Source organism: Dendropsophus ebraccatus, chromosome 6, assembly GCF_027789765.1.
Source record: "Dendropsophus ebraccatus isolate aDenEbr1 chromosome 6, aDenEbr1.pat, whole genome shotgun sequence".
Lineage (NCBI taxonomy): Eukaryota > Metazoa > Chordata > Amphibia > Anura > Hylidae > Dendropsophus > Dendropsophus ebraccatus.
Window position 1 is genome coordinate 32,744,582 of NC_091459.1, and position 18,047 is coordinate 32,762,628.

The following is an 18,047-nucleotide window of genomic DNA, read 5'->3' on the forward strand; positions in this document are numbered from 1 at the left end:
GTAAAGGCCTACCAGGCATCCACTAGGTTGGGTCACTCATGCTTAGTTCAATCCCAGTCATACAATCCGTCCCATTAGTACTGGCAGTTGTTTTTAACTTCACATGCAAGCAAATAAGTTGGAGATCATCCCAGCCCACTCTGTGAACCTCTCCATACAGTGCAAGGCAGTTTCCTAGGACAGAGGAACTGACCCGGATAGAGCAAAGCAACCATAATGAAGATCTATGTACTCTTTCTCACAGCACGGGTGACCAAGACTGGGGCTTGTGTCACCCTAGTAGGATGGGTACCCCGACACTGCAGGGCAGAAGGTGGTCTGCAACAGCATAGTCGAAACATGCACACAAGTATCAAGTATCTCTCAAGTAACTCTCAAGTCTATCAAGTATTCCCTCTAAAGTTCCGTCAGAGCACATTACTACCCTGGGTTGGGACCCTCCCGAGAAACTCCTCTCCTCTTTTCTTCACTGCTTAACTCTAAACTTTACAAGTATCACTACAACTACTTATATTATGTAAGCACTTATCAGTATCTCCCAGCACAGATTCAGTGAATACACCTCTGTACCAAAAAAAGTTATCCACTGCTAAAGTTTTCTGTATTACAAGAGACTGTTCAGTAAAGCCATTATATTTATTTTACTGGGACATCATTGCACCAGCAATATACCTTGGGTCATTTCCCCCTTTCTGTGGGTGGCAGTACTGACAGTTCGGGTGGGTCATCTCCCCACTCTGGACCACCGTGACAGGAGCTCAAGGAATGCATCACAGCCCAGGAGGTCACCGACCATTGGGGAACAGTAAAACCAGCCCTGACATAAAAGCATGTGTACCATCTAACCTATGTGCTGAAATAGCACTGGCGTCATAACATTACCATCACTGGCTGAGCAGTACACCTACACTGACCAACCACCACAGACTTGGCCTCACTGGTCGAGTAGTAGAGTACCACAAATGGAATACAAATAAGTGGTACCCCAACATAATGAAGATGTCGCCTGACAATATCAACACCATTACAGTAGCTGGGTTACCTGACATGACTTTTAGGCTATGTGGACACACAGTAAAATAAAAGTTAAATATAGCTGTAATTTTGAATGAAAATAAAACAATGTGTGAATAGGTTAAAAAAAAAAAGTATTTTGCAAAAGTAGTTGGTAATGGTAATGTTAATTATCCGAATGGCTGTAATCACAGTTGTTATTCTATACAGTGTGTGCACTACTGGCCAATTTCCCATTGACTTCAACAGAGGACGTTATTCAATTATAACATGTGCCTTTTATGTCAAGATGATGGACCTATTTTCTTATTATTTTACTATGTGTGAACATAGCCTAAAGGTGGGCAGTCCTTTAAGAGGTTGCCTTCTTTTACAAACAAGATTTTAGGCTACGTTCAAACAATGTCTTTTTATAAATGATGGCCATGAATAATGTTCACAAACATTATTTCATTATTTACGGCTGTCATTATCAAACAACGGCCGTTATTTTGCCTAAAAAGACATTGTGTGGGAAGTGTGCTGTCTGGATATGGCACAACACAGACCTCTGTCTTTTGTTCCTGGACTCTTGTTAGAAGTCCTGTCAGACGCCCTACTGACGTATGTAGATGGATGGGAATGTAAGCTTGGACGTACGTTCTCGGCTACCCAGTGACGTAAGGCGTTTACTCTGGGTCACACAACGTCTATTTCTTGTAGGGCACTAGAGACGAAGTCCAAGATCCTTACAAGCTGGTACAGGGTGCCAACACTCCTTAGTAGGCTATAGACCTCAGTTCTGGATGCGTGTTGGAGAAGCGGAAGGACTAGGGGCAACATGCACCATACAGTATATAGTGGAAGTGCTCAGTGTTGCAGCCATTTTGGAAGAATGTCATAGACATCGTTCTCAAAATCAGAGGCAATGCTTGCCCAATGACCCCGCCCCCTTGTTATTGTCTATGATTCAAGGCTCTGTCATATTGCTGTTGAAGGGCCTCCTGCTTTCCTTCATCTTGACCACTAAAACAGTGATCCCTCACCTCTAGAAGACCACTAGGGCTCCCATGGTGACCGAATGGTTCAATGAAATCTTGCACCTGAACAGAATGGAGGAAATGATGTCAGATTTACCCCAAAAGTCTGCAAAGTACATTAGTACTTGGAGAGCTTGGCTAGACTTTACAGCGTTGCAAGACCTTACGACATCACCCCAGTTAGGATAATGCAACCCCTTTCCTCCTACACCCCTCCCCCTCCCCCACGGTCATGGTTCCCCCTTCTCTCCCCCCTATAAGGGATGGTCCGAACCTGCCGAGGTTTGGGTTTGTGCAAACCTGAACTCTCGGCAATGATTCCCGCTGTCTTCCACCTCCGTGCAAAGGGCAGATACAGCCATAGCCATAGGCTGTATCCCAGTTTTCCAGGCAGTCCTCTGGCTGTATCCACCCTCTCCATGGAGGTGGAAGACAGCGGGAATCATTGCCGAGAGTTCGGGTCCGCACAAACCCAAACTTCGGCAGGTTCGGACCATCCCTACTCCCTATTCGGAAGCCTCAATTTTTCTGACTACCCCCCAGTAAGGCTAGGGCTGCTAGTGTTATTTGATAGCGGTCAAAAGTACCTATCCTGGTGGCTACACTGTGCACTGACTGCACATAAGGTGCAAATAATGGGGGAGATTTATCAAACATGGTGTAAAGTGAAACTGGTTCAGTTGCCCCTAACAACCAATCCGATTCCACTTTTAATTCCTTACAGACTCTTTGGAAAATGAAAGGAGGAATCTGATTGGTTGCTAGAGGGAACTGAGCCAGTTTCACCTTACACCATGTTGGATAAATCTCCCCCATTGTCTCTAATAATTATTTCTGTAGCGAACTTTGCTTATGCTACGTTAGCTGATGTTATGTTTATTTTTCTTTATTGTAACCAGCCTTGACTTGGGCAGTAAAGCCCTTCCTTCCTTCATTCCTTCTACCTCCCCTCCCCCTTTTTCCCCCCTTTCTGTATCCTCCCCTTTACTGTAATAAAAAAAAGACAGGTGAACATAGCCTGAGGCCTTGATTACATGGTGTAAGAGATCGGCCATTCCGTGACCCGACTGGGTCACGGAACGGCCGGTCTCTGAAAAGATCATCCCGACCAGTACTGCAGTACCGGCCGGATGATCTTTCGGCCCAAGTGTGTACACTCCATCCAGGATTCCCTCAGGCTGCAGCACTATGTAAGTGCAGCGGAAATCATGGTCGTTGTAACAGCGGCTGTAATTTCTGCGGCACTTACATAGTGTGAACGTAGCCTTAGACTGAAAGTGTGCAAACACTTACATAGCGGTTCTTTTTCTACTCATAATCCCACCATTTAGAAATTGATGACATATTCCTGATGACAAAACACGCTTTGTGTACCACATAACGTAACTTTAGGCTATGTTCCCACAATGTTATTTTTAGGCAAAACTATGTCCGTTGTTTCATAATGATGGCCGTAAATAATGATCTTGATAATTATTGACGACTGTTATTGTAAAATAACAGCCATTATTGCCCATTAAAAGATGCCACAAATTGTACGATATTCCAGTTCCAGTTATTTCCAGTCCATAGGGGGCAGTGTACCTCTTTTCCATTTGAAACACTGGAGGTTATGATACTGTAGGTCAATGTTCTTGTATCTCATCCTCCCCTGAGCTGCTGATTTTGCGTTTTTACGATACAATTTGGTCAGGAGTATCAATAATTGAGGAACTGCTGGAGATAGTTTTGGTTACTGTAGAATGCTAAGATAGCAAGAATTCACTTTTCATTTTAAAGGCATTAAAAGCATCTGATCAAACAGTGACACCTAGAGGCTTTAAATATATACTACATTTTTTCACAGCATTTTCTGAATTTACTTGAAAGTGTTTCTGTGTTTTTTCCGAAAATAAACAGAGCTTTAATTCCTAAATAAACCTCATCAACCAATGGCATGCAGCATACTACAACAATGCGAACGGAGATAGTTTTATGTCCTTGTCCTTGCATGGAAAGCAAGAGTCAGGGAGACAAACTGCTTACAGTGTTGTGAACTCTACAGCTTCTACACATCATGCTGCATAGACAAAGAAGGTCTGATGTCAATACGTACAAAATCGGGAAACATTCTTTTGATCTTCCTTAATTTTTTTTTTTTTTATGTCCAGTGGAAACAGAAATAGCTTATAATAAGCAAAAGAGTAAGGTTCCAAAGCAGAATTATTCCCTTCTCAGCTAATATAGTTATAATTGTAGGACTCGTCAAGTTAAATATTTTTGAAAATACATTTACTGTATTTAGCAAACTTGCCTACTTCTTCCAATATGCTGCTCTTTACCTCCTATTGTTGACAGCTGGTTGTCTAGGTTACAGACCACCACTCTGCTCTAAAAACTTTCTAAAAACGTTTGGCTGCTGCATATATGTATACACACTTATAGAGCAGAGTGGTGGTCGGTAACCTAGACATCCCAATCCCAACAGGGAGGAGAAAAACAGACATGTATACAATTTTTGTTGTTCAGTGTATACCAGTGTGTTCAAGAATACGTCTTCTTTTTGTGAGAGTGACACATACAGTATGGTCTTCCCATATGATGAAGACATTTGGGGAGATTTATCAAACATGGTGTAAAGTGAAACTGGCTCAGTTGCCCCTAGCAACCAATCAGATTCATTCATTCAATCAATCAATCATTCCTCACAGTGTTTGATAAATCTACCCCTTTGACTATGTAACACCACCAGCCCATAATATCATCACACTTGGGGGGTGGGGGTTGGGCCTGCCGCCAACATTCACGTCCCAAACTGCTGACACTGTTGTATAACTGGTAAAACAAGAAGACACCTGGTAGCTTTCATATATCTGTCTGTGTTTGCAGGGCATAGAAAAATGCTTTTAATATAAACAAGGAAGAATCAAAGAGGTTTTCCTGGGGTCCTGAAGTGCAGTAGGCCAGTTCCCCAGTTCCCACGAAGCAAATTAATTTACGAACAGAGTCCACGCGGCAGATTCCACTTGAAACTCTGTCTGTCCAAATGCTTCAATGGGATTTCTTCTGCTCCTCTGCTCTCAGCTGAAAAAATTAACATGTTCATTCTTTTAACAGAGAACAGAGCAGATTGCAACAAGACAGGTAGAATCTCAAGCGGAATCCGCTCCGCTAGTAAATTAAGCCTCTTTTGTTCAGAGGGACCAGGCCCATAAGCTGTAACACCTTCTCCCTCCTCTACCTGACACTGCTTGGGTCTTCAGGTCTTAATCAAGTGGTGGTGGGGGATGACATATTTTATCTTTCTTTATTCAGGAGCTACCACCAGTCCACTGTCACCACCGTTGAGTAACTACGTGCCAGTGAAAGAACTCTGAAGAAAACTATTCTGTATATTGCTCTTTATTGAGAGACTATTGGGTGTCCTGCACTTAAGAAGATGTCAGTAAACCTGTTCCTGTTTCAGTTATCGGAGCTTCAGTAATTACTACTGCACCTGCACCTCCACAACACCTGCTCCAAACCAAGAAGTGTGTGTCAGTATATTCAGGGGTAGGCTTATGCCACTTCTGGTCACCGTGACAAAGACAGCAGTGGTGTGTCTCGCCCAGCTAAACATCGAACAACCCTGGGTTACCGCACGTTATGCGCTGTTATGAAGAGAAACATGAAGACGACCATAGGCGGGCTAGCAGGGAAAAACACAGTAACATTTCATACATTGGGGCCAGCGTAACGAGTGCAGATATTGTGATGAATGGATAGCACCTGATATAGAGGAGAGCCACAAGACTGCTCTGGGGGTCACTTAATTGGTTTCTGCAGCGGCAAAATGGTAGGGAACGTCTAATGACAGTAAATTACCAGGGTGCCATAGGGAGGTTATACCCAAAAATAGAGTTAGTCACCTTTAAATCTTTTTTCATTTCATTCTTTTTGGTCTCATATCAGTACAACTGAGAAATAGCTGAAGAAATGTTCTCTCTGTCTCCCAGAGGCTTAGCTTAAGGCATACACTTTCTTCCCAGAATTCCAAGTTGAGCAGGCATAGCCTTTAAGTCATCATCTTCACAAGTTAAGATATATTTATTTTCGGCTTGGCATATATTCTGGAGTAAAGCCATCTTCTCAAGGCGGTGCGACAGAGATATTTGAAAATGAAAGGCTTTTGAGTGCATAAGGCCATTTATTATGCCTGCAATGTAGATTTATCATTGAACATTATTGTCTGTACTAAATATTTTCACATCTGACAGTTTTCTCGCAATAATTTATGATTATCTGCTGTTATAGCACATTGAATGTAACAGATATTGGTGATCTAACAATAGAAAACAGAAATCGCTGCACTTTTCTATTGTTTGATGTAAAAGGACTCTATGGGTCCGGTCTTAACCTCCTCCCGCCGCTGCACTGTAAATTAACATCGCTGCAGCCTGATGCTGCTGCAATGTTAATTTACACCGCAGGATGACACAGGCGCAGGTGCTGCGCCTGTGTCATCCGCGGTGGGTCCCGGCTATCAGTGATAACCGGGGACCTGCTGCAACTCTCAGCACCGGACCCGCACTCTGGTGCTGAGTGTTAAACCTATAGATACTGCAGTCAGCATGACTGCAGCATCTATGGGGCTTCTGACTGAGAATTCTCCCTCTACAGAGAGAGAATTCTCTGTCCGTTGTCCATCGGGGCTCTGTGAAGTGATCCCAGAGCCCCAATGGTAGCCATGGCTATGGAGGCCGGCGGGGAGAGACGGAAGGCTGGGTGTGCACGGGTGAGCTATTCCCCCTCCCCTCTCTCCCCTGCCGCTGTCACAAGATTGTAACAGTGGCAGGGGATGGAGTATAGTGGGCAGACATAGGGACATCAGCTTATGGGATCATCATGATCCCTTAAGCTGAAGTCCTAAAACGACCTGGGCATTGATGCATCAATGACCCATGGTCGTGAAAGGGTCAAATTAGGTCCCGTCCCCTTTCCCGAGCCTATGCCAAATATACACCTGCTTCCAGTCATCACACAGAAGGAGACATTGACTGCTGTTGGTGAAATGGTTTAAATTTTAAGGACTTACTTTATTGGCAGTGTAATGTACACACAAACAAAAGGTACAGATCAAGATTGCAAACCTTAGTTACTTACCCTTTCATTTTTCCTCTCACCCCTAATATAGGTTTACTAAATCTGGTATTTCGAACACCATTCTGGAGTTTGTGTGTTGCTTACAAGATGACATCTGGATGCATTAGAGGGAGAAGACAAGTCAGCAGAGGTAGTGTGATGTTCTCCTGTGGATGTGGAGGTTTCTTGGACACGTACTTCTTACACCTCCCGCCTTGAAGGGTCAGAACTGTTTTGGTGGCATGAGGATGCCTACACAATATTATTACCATAGTTGATATTATTAGTTTATTTATGCACCAGGGCTGTTACTCTCATTGGCATATTTAGCTATCTAATAGGGGGATTGAAAAAACTTATTTTACTTGAACCACCAGATGGGGAAGGGGAACTATTGGCTTCATTTTTATAGGGTCCTGCCAAAATGTAGTGCAAGAAGTAGGAAGTATTTTATAGATCAAAAGAAAGTTGGCAGATTGCTATGTGTGAACGTGCATACAAAGATAGCTGTCAATCAATCAAGCTCTTGATTTCAAGGTGATCACTGATCTCTATTGTACAGGACCAGGGGGTCTGGCAGTAAACAGGAAACTTTGGAGGGAAAGGCATCTACCTACAGTAATTGGGAATTACCTGCCCACTGGAGGCATCCACCTAATGGGTAGGATTTACCTACCCACCCGATTCTTCTCCCCTCCTCCCAACCCAGTTACCAACCAACTCATAAAATGCAGGGAGCAAGGAATCGAATTATTTGGGGGTACTAAGATAAAAAAAAAGTGGGGAAAGAGCTGGAAAAGTGTGAAGCCTAGGTTGTATGAATGGCGGATTCGGTGACTGGTTGGAAGAAGTATTCATAGTGGGCAGAGCCAGAAAGAGAAGAAACTTGTCTTCTTAAGCTGCTAGATAATAACTGACCTTTCTAACCTGTGTATCCAGCGTTTTATGTGCCCAGACAGTGAGTAAACAGCTGGTATGTGTGTCTGTTCTTCCTGCTCACTCCTCTGACTTGACCCCTCCCTCTTCCATAGGTTACAACGGCCGGATGATCTTTATTTCTTCAGAATTGGGATGCAGCGCATCCGTGTGCGCCCGCATCCAAATTTGCCGCTGCACACAATGGAGCGCGTGGCCGGAGACGCACCCTCATTTGTGTGAACCGATAGGTTCTCTGCGGCCGCTATTCAATGATAGTTTCTTGCGGCGCTGCTAGTGACCCCGGCTGGTGTGTATACTATGTGTATACACTCCGGCCGGGATTCCATAGATGGCAGCAGTACGTAAGTTCCGTAGTAATCACGACCGTTGTTGCAAATCGTGATTATTACCATTACGTAGTGTGAACATAGCCGGATTGTTCTATTTAGATACACTTTCCTGCACTTTGTAGACTATGCCCGCATAAAAAACATTAAATGAACCAGATATTTAATTTAACAGCGGACATAAGTTTTAGCATATTACATTTTGGAAACGTTATAATTTCTACCTTTGAACACCATTTTACAATTTACATACAAAATGTTGAGTATTTATGTTAATGCACTGCATTTCTTACCTTGTTCTTATCATTAGTTACAACCTGTATAATAATGCAGAGCTGTATTCACAGTTCTGCTGGCCAGGTATATACTGTAGATACGAAGGGTGCAGGGGTAACAGTCCAATATTCTTCTACCATATAAAAAGACATCAGTGTAACCTGTGACCCAGGAGCTTCAAGAAACACTACTTCTGCATGTTGCATATCCCAAATCTCTCTGCATTCCTAATCTATCTGCAAATGAAGTTCTGGGGGCATAGTGCAAGCCATATAGTATGATCGGCACAAGATTAAAGAGGTTCTCTGGACAAAATTGATACTTAACTATTGTATTGCCCCACAAAAGTTATAAAACATCTAAATGTACTGTCTCTATCGCTTTCGGCCACATAGTGCTATATTATCTGCACATCAATGACAAGTCCGGTGATTTCTAAAATGCGGCAGCTGGCAGGGGGAGGGGAAAACTGATTACAAGTAGGAACATACTTCTCCCCATGGCGCAGTGAGTGGCAGGACCTACATTGGGACCCCCACCGGAAGACATTTTCCCCTAGTTGTGATGAAGACATGACTCGGGGGGGGGGGGGGGTGACGCTTGATGGACTGGTTGCTCAGCCAATAAATGACTGGAGTGGTGTCCTGGCCAGTGCATCTGCCGGGTCGTGACATGTCAGCGCTGGAGTTCCCGGAGCCCAGTGGGGGTCCCGAGGCTGGTGGTCAGAGAAAGAGTAAATTCCTCTTGTAATTAATTTTCCCCCAACTCCTGTTGGCTGCCGCATTTTAAGTCTTGTTCTCCATGGGAAAATTTTTTAGTCACATCTCGCTTGCAAGGATTGGGTACCAACTTAGGCCCATGACATGTCTAGAGTTGTGACATCTGCTTGGTGGGCCTGGTCTAAGCATTGGGGTGTGTAAGGGACTAGGAGGTCGCCTTTTCCCTGCCTCACTTCACATGTCTTGCGAGACTTGGTAACTGAGCAGATTTAGAGCCAGGGGCAGTGGCGTAGCCGCGACCCGCCGCGACCGGGCCCGCCATGAAGGGGGGCCCGCGGGGCCCTCCCGATCAATCACTCTTGTGACCGCAAGCATTGTTTTGCTTGCGGTCACAAGGGTCCGGCTCCGTCTTCCCCCGGCTGCTGCGTGGCTGCCGGGGGTGTCGCGTCTCATCCCCGGCAGAGGCACATCCCAGATCTCCCTGCGAGCCTTGGGCCCTGACTTCCGGTTCCGGGGTGCAGGGAGCTCTGGGATGCGCGCGCTGCCGGGGATAAGACGCGACACCCCCGGCAGCCGCGCAGCAGCCGGGGACAGACCGAACGAGTGAGGATCAACGTGGGAGCGCGTTGTCAGGTGAGTTAAGTTTTTTTTTTGTTTTTTATCAGCCTGCAGGGTGGGGGGAAAGAGGGGGGCATCTATGAGGGTGGGGGGAAAGAGGGGGGCATCTATGAGGGTGGGGGGAAAAAGCACCATCTATGAGGGTGGGGGGAAGAGGGGGGCATCTATGAGGGTGGGGGGAAGAGGGGACCATCTATGAGGGAGGGGGGCATCTATGAGGGTGGGGGGAAAGAGGGGGGGCATCTATGAGGGTGGGGGGAAAGAGGGGGGCATCTATGAGGGTGGGGGAAAGAGGGGGGCATCTATGAGGGTGGGAGGAAAGAGAGGGGCATCTATGAGGGTGGGAGGAAAGAGAGGGGCATCTATAAGGGTGGGGGAAAGAGGGGGGCATCTATGAGGGTGGGGGAAGAGGACCATCTATGAGGGAGGGGGGGAAAGGGGACCATCTATAAGGGAGGGTGGGGGGAGAGGGGGCCATCTATAAGGGAGGGTGGGGGAGAGGGGGCCATCTATAAGGGAGGGTGGGGGAGAGGGGGTCATCTATAAGGGAAGGTGGGGGGAGAGGGGGCCATCCATAAGGGAGGGTGAGGAGAGAGGGGGCCATCTATAAGGGAGGGGGTAAAGGGGGCCATCTATAAGGAGGGGGGAGAGGAGGCCATCTATAAGGGAGGGGGTAGAGGGGGCCATCTATATGGAGGAGGGAGAGGAGGCCATCTATAAGGGAGGGTGGGGGGAGAGGGGGCCATCTAATAGGAGGGCAACATGGGGGGAGAGGGGCCATCTATTTGGGGGGCAACATAGGGGGAGAGGGAATACACAGAGGGGGGCATATATTATTAGGGGGTCACATAGAGTCAGGGCTACCCACTAAATGAAGGTGTCAAGGGGCCAATACAGAAGTGCAGTTTGTAGAGAGATGAGGATGGTGCCAGTGTGAGGAGCCTAATATGTCTGTCTGGCAGATTCTGTGGATTCGTGGCTCAGAGAAGTTCCCATAACGGCCCAGGACGGGTGGAGAAGATGAAAAGGAAAGAACTCCGATCAGAAAAGACGTCTCCTGTGAGTCATCTGATATAACTGCACTGTAATGTATATGGTGTATTAACCTGTGTAGAGCTGGGGCCACCTCTATATGACTGAATGAGGTGATTTAGTATACTGGATTTGGTCAGTTACAATATGGTGGTGATGGTAGTGGTTGTGGTGTGGCGGTAATGTTTCCTTCCTATATACTGGTATTACTGGTAATATTGGTCTCAGTATACAGGATTTGGTCGGTAACAGTATGGCGGTAATATGTACGGTGATAATACTTTCTCTTCCAATATGCTGGTGTTATTGGTAATATCTGTCTTGGTGTGTACGGTATATATATATATATATATATATATATATATATATATATACACACACCAATAGCATCACTTGGTTATGAAAGGAGGGGGGGGGGGGGGGCAAGTTGACCTCTCTCACCAGGGCCTGGGAGACATTAGCTACGCCCCTGGCCAGGGGCCATCAATATCTGCTTATTTACCAAGTCTTGCAAGACAAGTTAATTGGGGAAGAGAAAAGGCAGCCCCCTAGTCTCTTACACACCCCAACGCTAGCAGACCTCACGCTGGACATGTCACAGACCCAACCCTATAGAGCTAGATTTGACAAAAACATTTTCCTATAGAGTACAAGACTTTTGGTCACGGTAAGTGCAGATAATATAGCACTATACATCCGGAAGTGGTAAAGACAGTGGACGACATTTATCGAAAGGCTAAACTGTGTTTTTTAGGTGCAGATGGTCCCGATCGGCGTAAAAATATTTGCAAATGGTCTACATGCGAATATTTCATTCGCATTGGCACCGTCTGTGCCTCTTGCATCAGAGGGGCGGGGAGGGGGCGTTACGAGGTGTGCGACAGCATGCCCTCTGCATGCGCCACATTTATAATTTTTCGGGAGGAAAAACGTCAGTGTAAACCTACGCCAGCTCTGAGCTGGTGTAGGCTTCACTTTGTGCGCACGGACGGGCTCCTTGTGCACAGGATTTATGTAGAGGCAGTGTGCCTATACATAAATCTTTAGAGCCCCGACACTTTGTAAGCCCGGTGTAAAAAACGCTGGACTTAATAAATGTTCTCCAGTATAGTTAGATGTTATATAACTTTTGTGGGGCAATACAATAGTTAATTATCAATTTTGGCCGGAGTACTCTTTTAATAAACATTTATGAACATACACACCCATTTCAAATCATATATTTCTGTAATCTATAAATGTTCAATTTTGGGCATACCTTCAATAAATCTGTGTTGTCTTTTTGTGTTTTTATTTTTTTTATTTTTAATTTTTACTTTTTTGCTTTAAGTGCTAAAATTGTGTTTTACATAGGAATGTACGAAACTAAAGCCTCTAAGTGGCTGAATCCTGTCGTATTAATTGTAATAATAATAATAAATACATTCAGTACTATTATGTATACTTCAATAATCACACCTAAAAGCTTGATTTCAAAGTATTATCAAAATTGTTCAGCTCACGTTCTGAAATTTTCATTTTGGTCTTTGTGCATTCAGAAAGTCTTTTGCGGAAGTTCCCACTAAGTAGTACATAAAGGAAAGGATTGATACCACTGCTGGCGTAGCTCAGGCAGATAGAGCAATAGTAGCTGACATAAAAAATAATTGTGGGTTGAGAGATCTGAAGGTTTACAATCTGAATCACGTGGTAGGGGGCTGCACTGACAATGAAGACTCCCACCAACACGAGCACCATCTTGGTCAGTCGTAGGACTCTTTGTCTGGGTAAGCTGTTGTTATAGCTGAAAAGGGATAAAAAAAAAGTTGAGTTATCGCAAAATATCATAAAGAATAATTAAATTGTATTCTTTCTTTTAAACCAAAGAACATATCTATAGGGGGTACAGAGGTGACAGTCTTACCAGGCCTGGATACAAACTGCCCTCTACCATAAAAAAAACTATATTTTTAAAGGAACATTGGGAATGGAGAATGTATGCAGGATGTTGCAGAATTTGCAATGGGGCCTAGTAGCTTCTAGTTATCCCCTTACTTTTTATTATACCATTTTTTCTTTATCATGTTTATAATGTATATGATTTGTTTTTCTTCTATCTTAACCCCCTCTCGCTGCTCCACAAGAAATTCACGTCGCTGCAGCCTATGCCTGAGGCTGCAGCAATGGTAATTTACGATCGAGGATAACAAAGGCACAAAAGCTGCTCCTGTGTCATCCTCTGAGGGTCCTGGCTATCAGTGATAGCCGGGGACCCACTGCAACCCTCAGCACCGTAGCCACGCTCTGGTGATGAGAGTTAACCCTATAGATATAGTCAGCACGACCGCAGCATCTATAGGGCTCCAGACAGAGTTCTCCCTCTACAGAGGGAGAATTCTCTGTCCGGTGTCCATTGGAGCTCTCCGAAGTGATCACAGAGCCCCGATGGTAGCCATGGAAACCAGAAGCCTCAGGCTTCTGGTTTCCTGGCTACAGAGGCCGGCAGGAGAAGGGAGGGAAGGCATGGCGCACACTATGCGTGCGTGAGCTCTGCCCTCTACCCTCTCTTCCCTGCCTCTGTCACAAGATTGTAGCAGCGGTAGGGGACAGAGGAGAGGGGGCAGACATAGGGACATCGGCTCATGGGATCATTATAATCCCATAAGCTGATGTCCAAAAACGACCTGAGCGCATTGATGCATCAATGACCCCAGGTCTTGAAAGGGTTAATATCCATATGACATGTACTATATCTTTCAGAGGCATGGTGCACACTGGTTAATTTAATTTAAATTTGTGCACGTGCAGGGCTTTAGTCATTTAGTCATTCCACTGTACCTATCATGTTCTCTTAAAGTAGAACTCCATTGAAATTCCTTTTTTAAATTTACTGGTTTCAAAAAAATATACAAATTTGTTAATTACTTCTATTTCAAAATCTCACAATTTCCAGTTCTTATCAGGTGCTGTATTTCCAGCAGGTGGTGTATTCCTTCCAGCCTGACAACGCTCTATGCTGCCACCTCTGTCTGTGACAGGAACTGTTCAGAGCAGGAGAGGGTTTCAATGAGGATTTGCTAATGCTTTGGACAGTTCCTGACATGGACAGAGGTAACAGCAGAGAGCACTGTGTCAGACTGGTAACAATACATCACTACCTGCAGGACATATGTGGTGTCCTACCACGGGTGTTACTAATATATACACCCTTCGTAAAAGCCTGTACTTATTGTACTTTCGTGGTGAAGAAAGTAGTGATAGAGTTTCGCCACTAGATGTCACTATGTTAGATGTGTATATTCAGATGCTGCACAGCTGAAGAGTATGAAGGGTTATTGTTTATTTGTATGTCACATGGGTCTGCGAACCAACAGAAACCTGTTCTCCTATCACCTCTCACTTTACTTCTTCTATTGCACTCTCCACCCACTGACAGCGCACGTTAGTTACGCTGAGGAAGGAAGTCCCATAGGTATAGGAAGTGTGTGTGTCTTTCAGTTTTTTTCTGTCCATGAATTTCCCTGTACTTCCAGATCACAGCCTTGCATATTTTCATAAAGATGCAATTCCTTCCTCCCTCCCTCCCTCCCTTCCTTCCTTCCTTCCTCTTAGTTGAATAAAATAGGTATAACTATCAAACCTCATCACGTAAACCTTTTTTTTTATAGTGAGTTCTACGTTTTATTTTAATAATATACTGTATAGGGAATGTTCACAATTGTTTTCCCTTGTAATTTAAAACTGAATAAATAAGCACAAGCAGAAGCTAGCTGCAGAAATTTTTAGCAATACTGGGAACCCAATAGATGAAGAAGGTCACCTATAGGTTACAGGCACATTACAGGTTTGAACACTGAATAACAAAAATCACACATTTCAGTCTTTGGGTATAATGAGCATGAAAGCTTATGGTGAGCCACATCTGGTACACGAGCTGGACAGCTGCTATCTACTGGGCTGCTCGGAGCCTAATACTCGCATAATAGAAAGCAAAATACCAGGTTGAAAAATCCATTTAGTTTGTAGGAACATATTATGCATAGCCATGGAGATTTTATTACTTTTATCTCCAATTTCTGTTTACAGTTTTTAGTATTAAAAAATCAAATAAATATTCCTGTTGTTTGCTGTCATATGAGAGTAATGCTTTTTTTTTTTTTTTTTTTAAATAACTATAACCCAGTGACCTCTGATGATGACTCTTTCAGTAAAGCCAGTAATAAAATTAATTGGATCTTGATTAGAGATGAGCAAAGCAGCCGGAAATTAGTTTCGCAAATCGAATTTGAGTTTTTGCTAAACGCTTTTTCGGTCAAACTCGTTAAGATTCGCGAATCGAATCTTAACGAGTTTCATTTAAACAGCGAAAACTACAGTAGCTCCAGTACTGGGACTATTACAGAAGCGCAAATTTGTTAAAACATGTTGTTGTAAATGTGTCAAAAATCGGAAAATGACAATTTAAAAAAATTGTCAATCAGCCAGTCACTCATGCAATTTCCGCCATTCTTCTCCTCTCTGTCCCTATATCACTCTGTTATGGTCTATTTACACGGAGCGATAATTTGCCCAGTTTATCGTTTATCGAATTTGAAGCAATGATTTCATTTTTATAACGATCAGCGTTTAGACAAAGAGATAAATTGTTTGAAAAAAACGTTCGATGGTTTTAAGATCGCTCAAGCCCATTTCACACATTAGGATGAATCTGTGAAAGACTGTTTAGAGGAAGCCATCTGCGAATTTTTAACGAACGGCCAACGACGATTTGAGAACATGTTGAAAGACCATGATGAACGATTTCTCACTTGTCGCTTGATCGTTCGCTGTGTGTACATGAGTCGATTATTGCTCAAATGTGAGCGCATTACTGATACTGATACTTAATACTAAATTAGTGAACACTCACATATAGCAATACCTAGGAGTATCTGAGCCTATGATAAAATAACTGTCTATGGCCATGTTCACATTTGTGTCTAAGGTATCCAGTAGAGATGAGCGAATACGATTCGATCGAGAAGGTATTCGATCGAATATTGTGGTATTTGAAAGATTTGAATTCAATCAAGTAGTGTGGCGAGTACGCGGGAAACATTCGAAAGCCCTCCCATCGCATCGTTTTTTTTTTTAATCCAATCACCATTCAGGGAGGCTTTGAGGGACCCTGGGAGTACGCACGCAGCGCAAAACGGCGTCTACCGTCATTGGATGGCTGAACCACATGACCTCAAATCTTAAATACTTGGCTCCCGCCTCTCGACCGCAGATGCGCTTTCAACCTAGTCAGGGAGAGATCTTGCAGCAGGGAGAGATAGGTTTTAGTAGCGTTTTGGTTAGGCAGTCTTACTACAGAACCCAAAAGTCCTTTTCAGGGCTAATATCCAGCGAAAAAGTCATCTCTGAATCAAAAGCACTTCTCAGTGCTAAGACATAGATGAAAACAACAGCAGCAGCATCAGGTGTATTCAGGGCCGATTCTGGCTTTCCCGCCGCCTGAGGCAAACCTCAGGTGGCCGCCCCCTCACTGGCCGCCCCCCCCCCCCCGCGCACGTCCGTAACAACCCGAATACCGCCGCCAACACCGCCATCCGCCACCCCCTCTGCTGACCACACTCACCCCCGCCGTCCCGATCGCCGCCCCGAACGCCTGAACGCGACCTCTGCCGACCCCTGGCACTCACCACAGCCTGGAGGAAGATGAGAGCTGCTGGGTGACATCACTGGAGCCCAGCGGGACATAGGGGACATCCGTGAGTGTGGGCGGCTGGACGGCTGCTGCGGGACATGTGAGCGGCTGCGGGGCTGCTGTCATTTTAGTTAAGTGAAACTTAACTAAAATGACAGCAGGGGGAACATTTTGCCGCCCCCTGCAGGACCGCAGAATCTGCCGCCTGAGGCGGAATGCTCATTCCGCCTCATGGCAGAAGCGGGCCTGGGTGTATTCATTCCAGTACCCTGTGTGAACAAGTGACTTATAGTGACCATCAATAATTGTGTTTCCATATTCCATAGTTTTATATATTTTTTCTAATACATCCGCCTGTTCCCATGATATGTGGGTTTAAATTTTTCTTGACAATTTAGGGAATAGTCAGATGGGCATGGGGTGTTTGGGAGCAGAAGACAGTTAGTGAGACATTGTGCAGCTATTGGACATCATGTGCGGTGTGTGAGCTTTTCCCCCTCCTACCCATCTCTTCTGAGATGGTCGATGTAAACAAGTCCTTGGCCAGCTATATCTGCAACTTTGTAGCTTCTTTGTAATTCTGGGAGGGTTATTCTGAGGTTGCTGATAAACTCACTGTGACTAATCTTCCTGGCATTGGAAAGTTGCTACAAAGTTGTAGATAGGCACTTGTTTACATCATCTGTCTTGGAAAAGAGGGGGGAGGAAGGTTGGTCAGAGAGAAAAACTCACAGTTTTACCTGTCTACAGCAGAAAGCAGCAGCAAAGAACTGGGAGAAGAAGACTGAATAGATCCATCTCTTCCAACGTTTTACAGCTGGGTTAGGCTGTGTTCACACATTGCAGTTTCATTGTGTTAATGAATTATTTGCAGTAATTTATGATTTCATTGTGGTCCCACCCACACAGCACGCTGTATTCTCTACCTGTAACACCACACAGCACGCTGTATTCTCTACCTGTAACACCACACAGCACACTGTATTCTCTACCTGTAACACCACACAGCATGCTGTATTCTCTACCTGTAACACCACACAGCACGCTGTATTCTCTACCTGTAACACCACACAGCACACTGTATTCTCTATCTGTAACACCACACAGCACACTGTATTCTCTACCTGTAACACCACACAGCATGCTGTATTCTCTACCTGTAACACCACACAGCACGCTGTATTCTCTACCTGTAACACCACACAGCACACTGTATTCTCTATCTGTAACACCACACGGCACACTGTATTCTCTACCTGTAACACCACACAGCATGCTGTATTCTCTACCTGTAACACCACACAGCACGCTATATTCTCTACCTGTAACACCACAC

The 18,047-nt window shown here is 44.7% G+C and overlaps 1 protein-coding gene across 1 annotated transcript in view; it reads right to left on the bottom strand.

Moving 5' to 3' along the window:
- Positions 1-12,501: 12,501 nt before the first annotated feature.
- MCHR2 (melanin concentrating hormone receptor 2) overlaps positions 12,502-18,047 on the bottom strand; it is a 49,992-nt gene continuing 44,446 nt past the window's right edge. The window contains exon 5 of the mRNA XM_069973607.1: positions 12,502-12,826. Within this exon, the coding sequence (XP_069829708.1) occupies positions 12,502-12,826 (325 nt within the window). The remainder of the gene's footprint in view (positions 12,827-18,047) is intronic.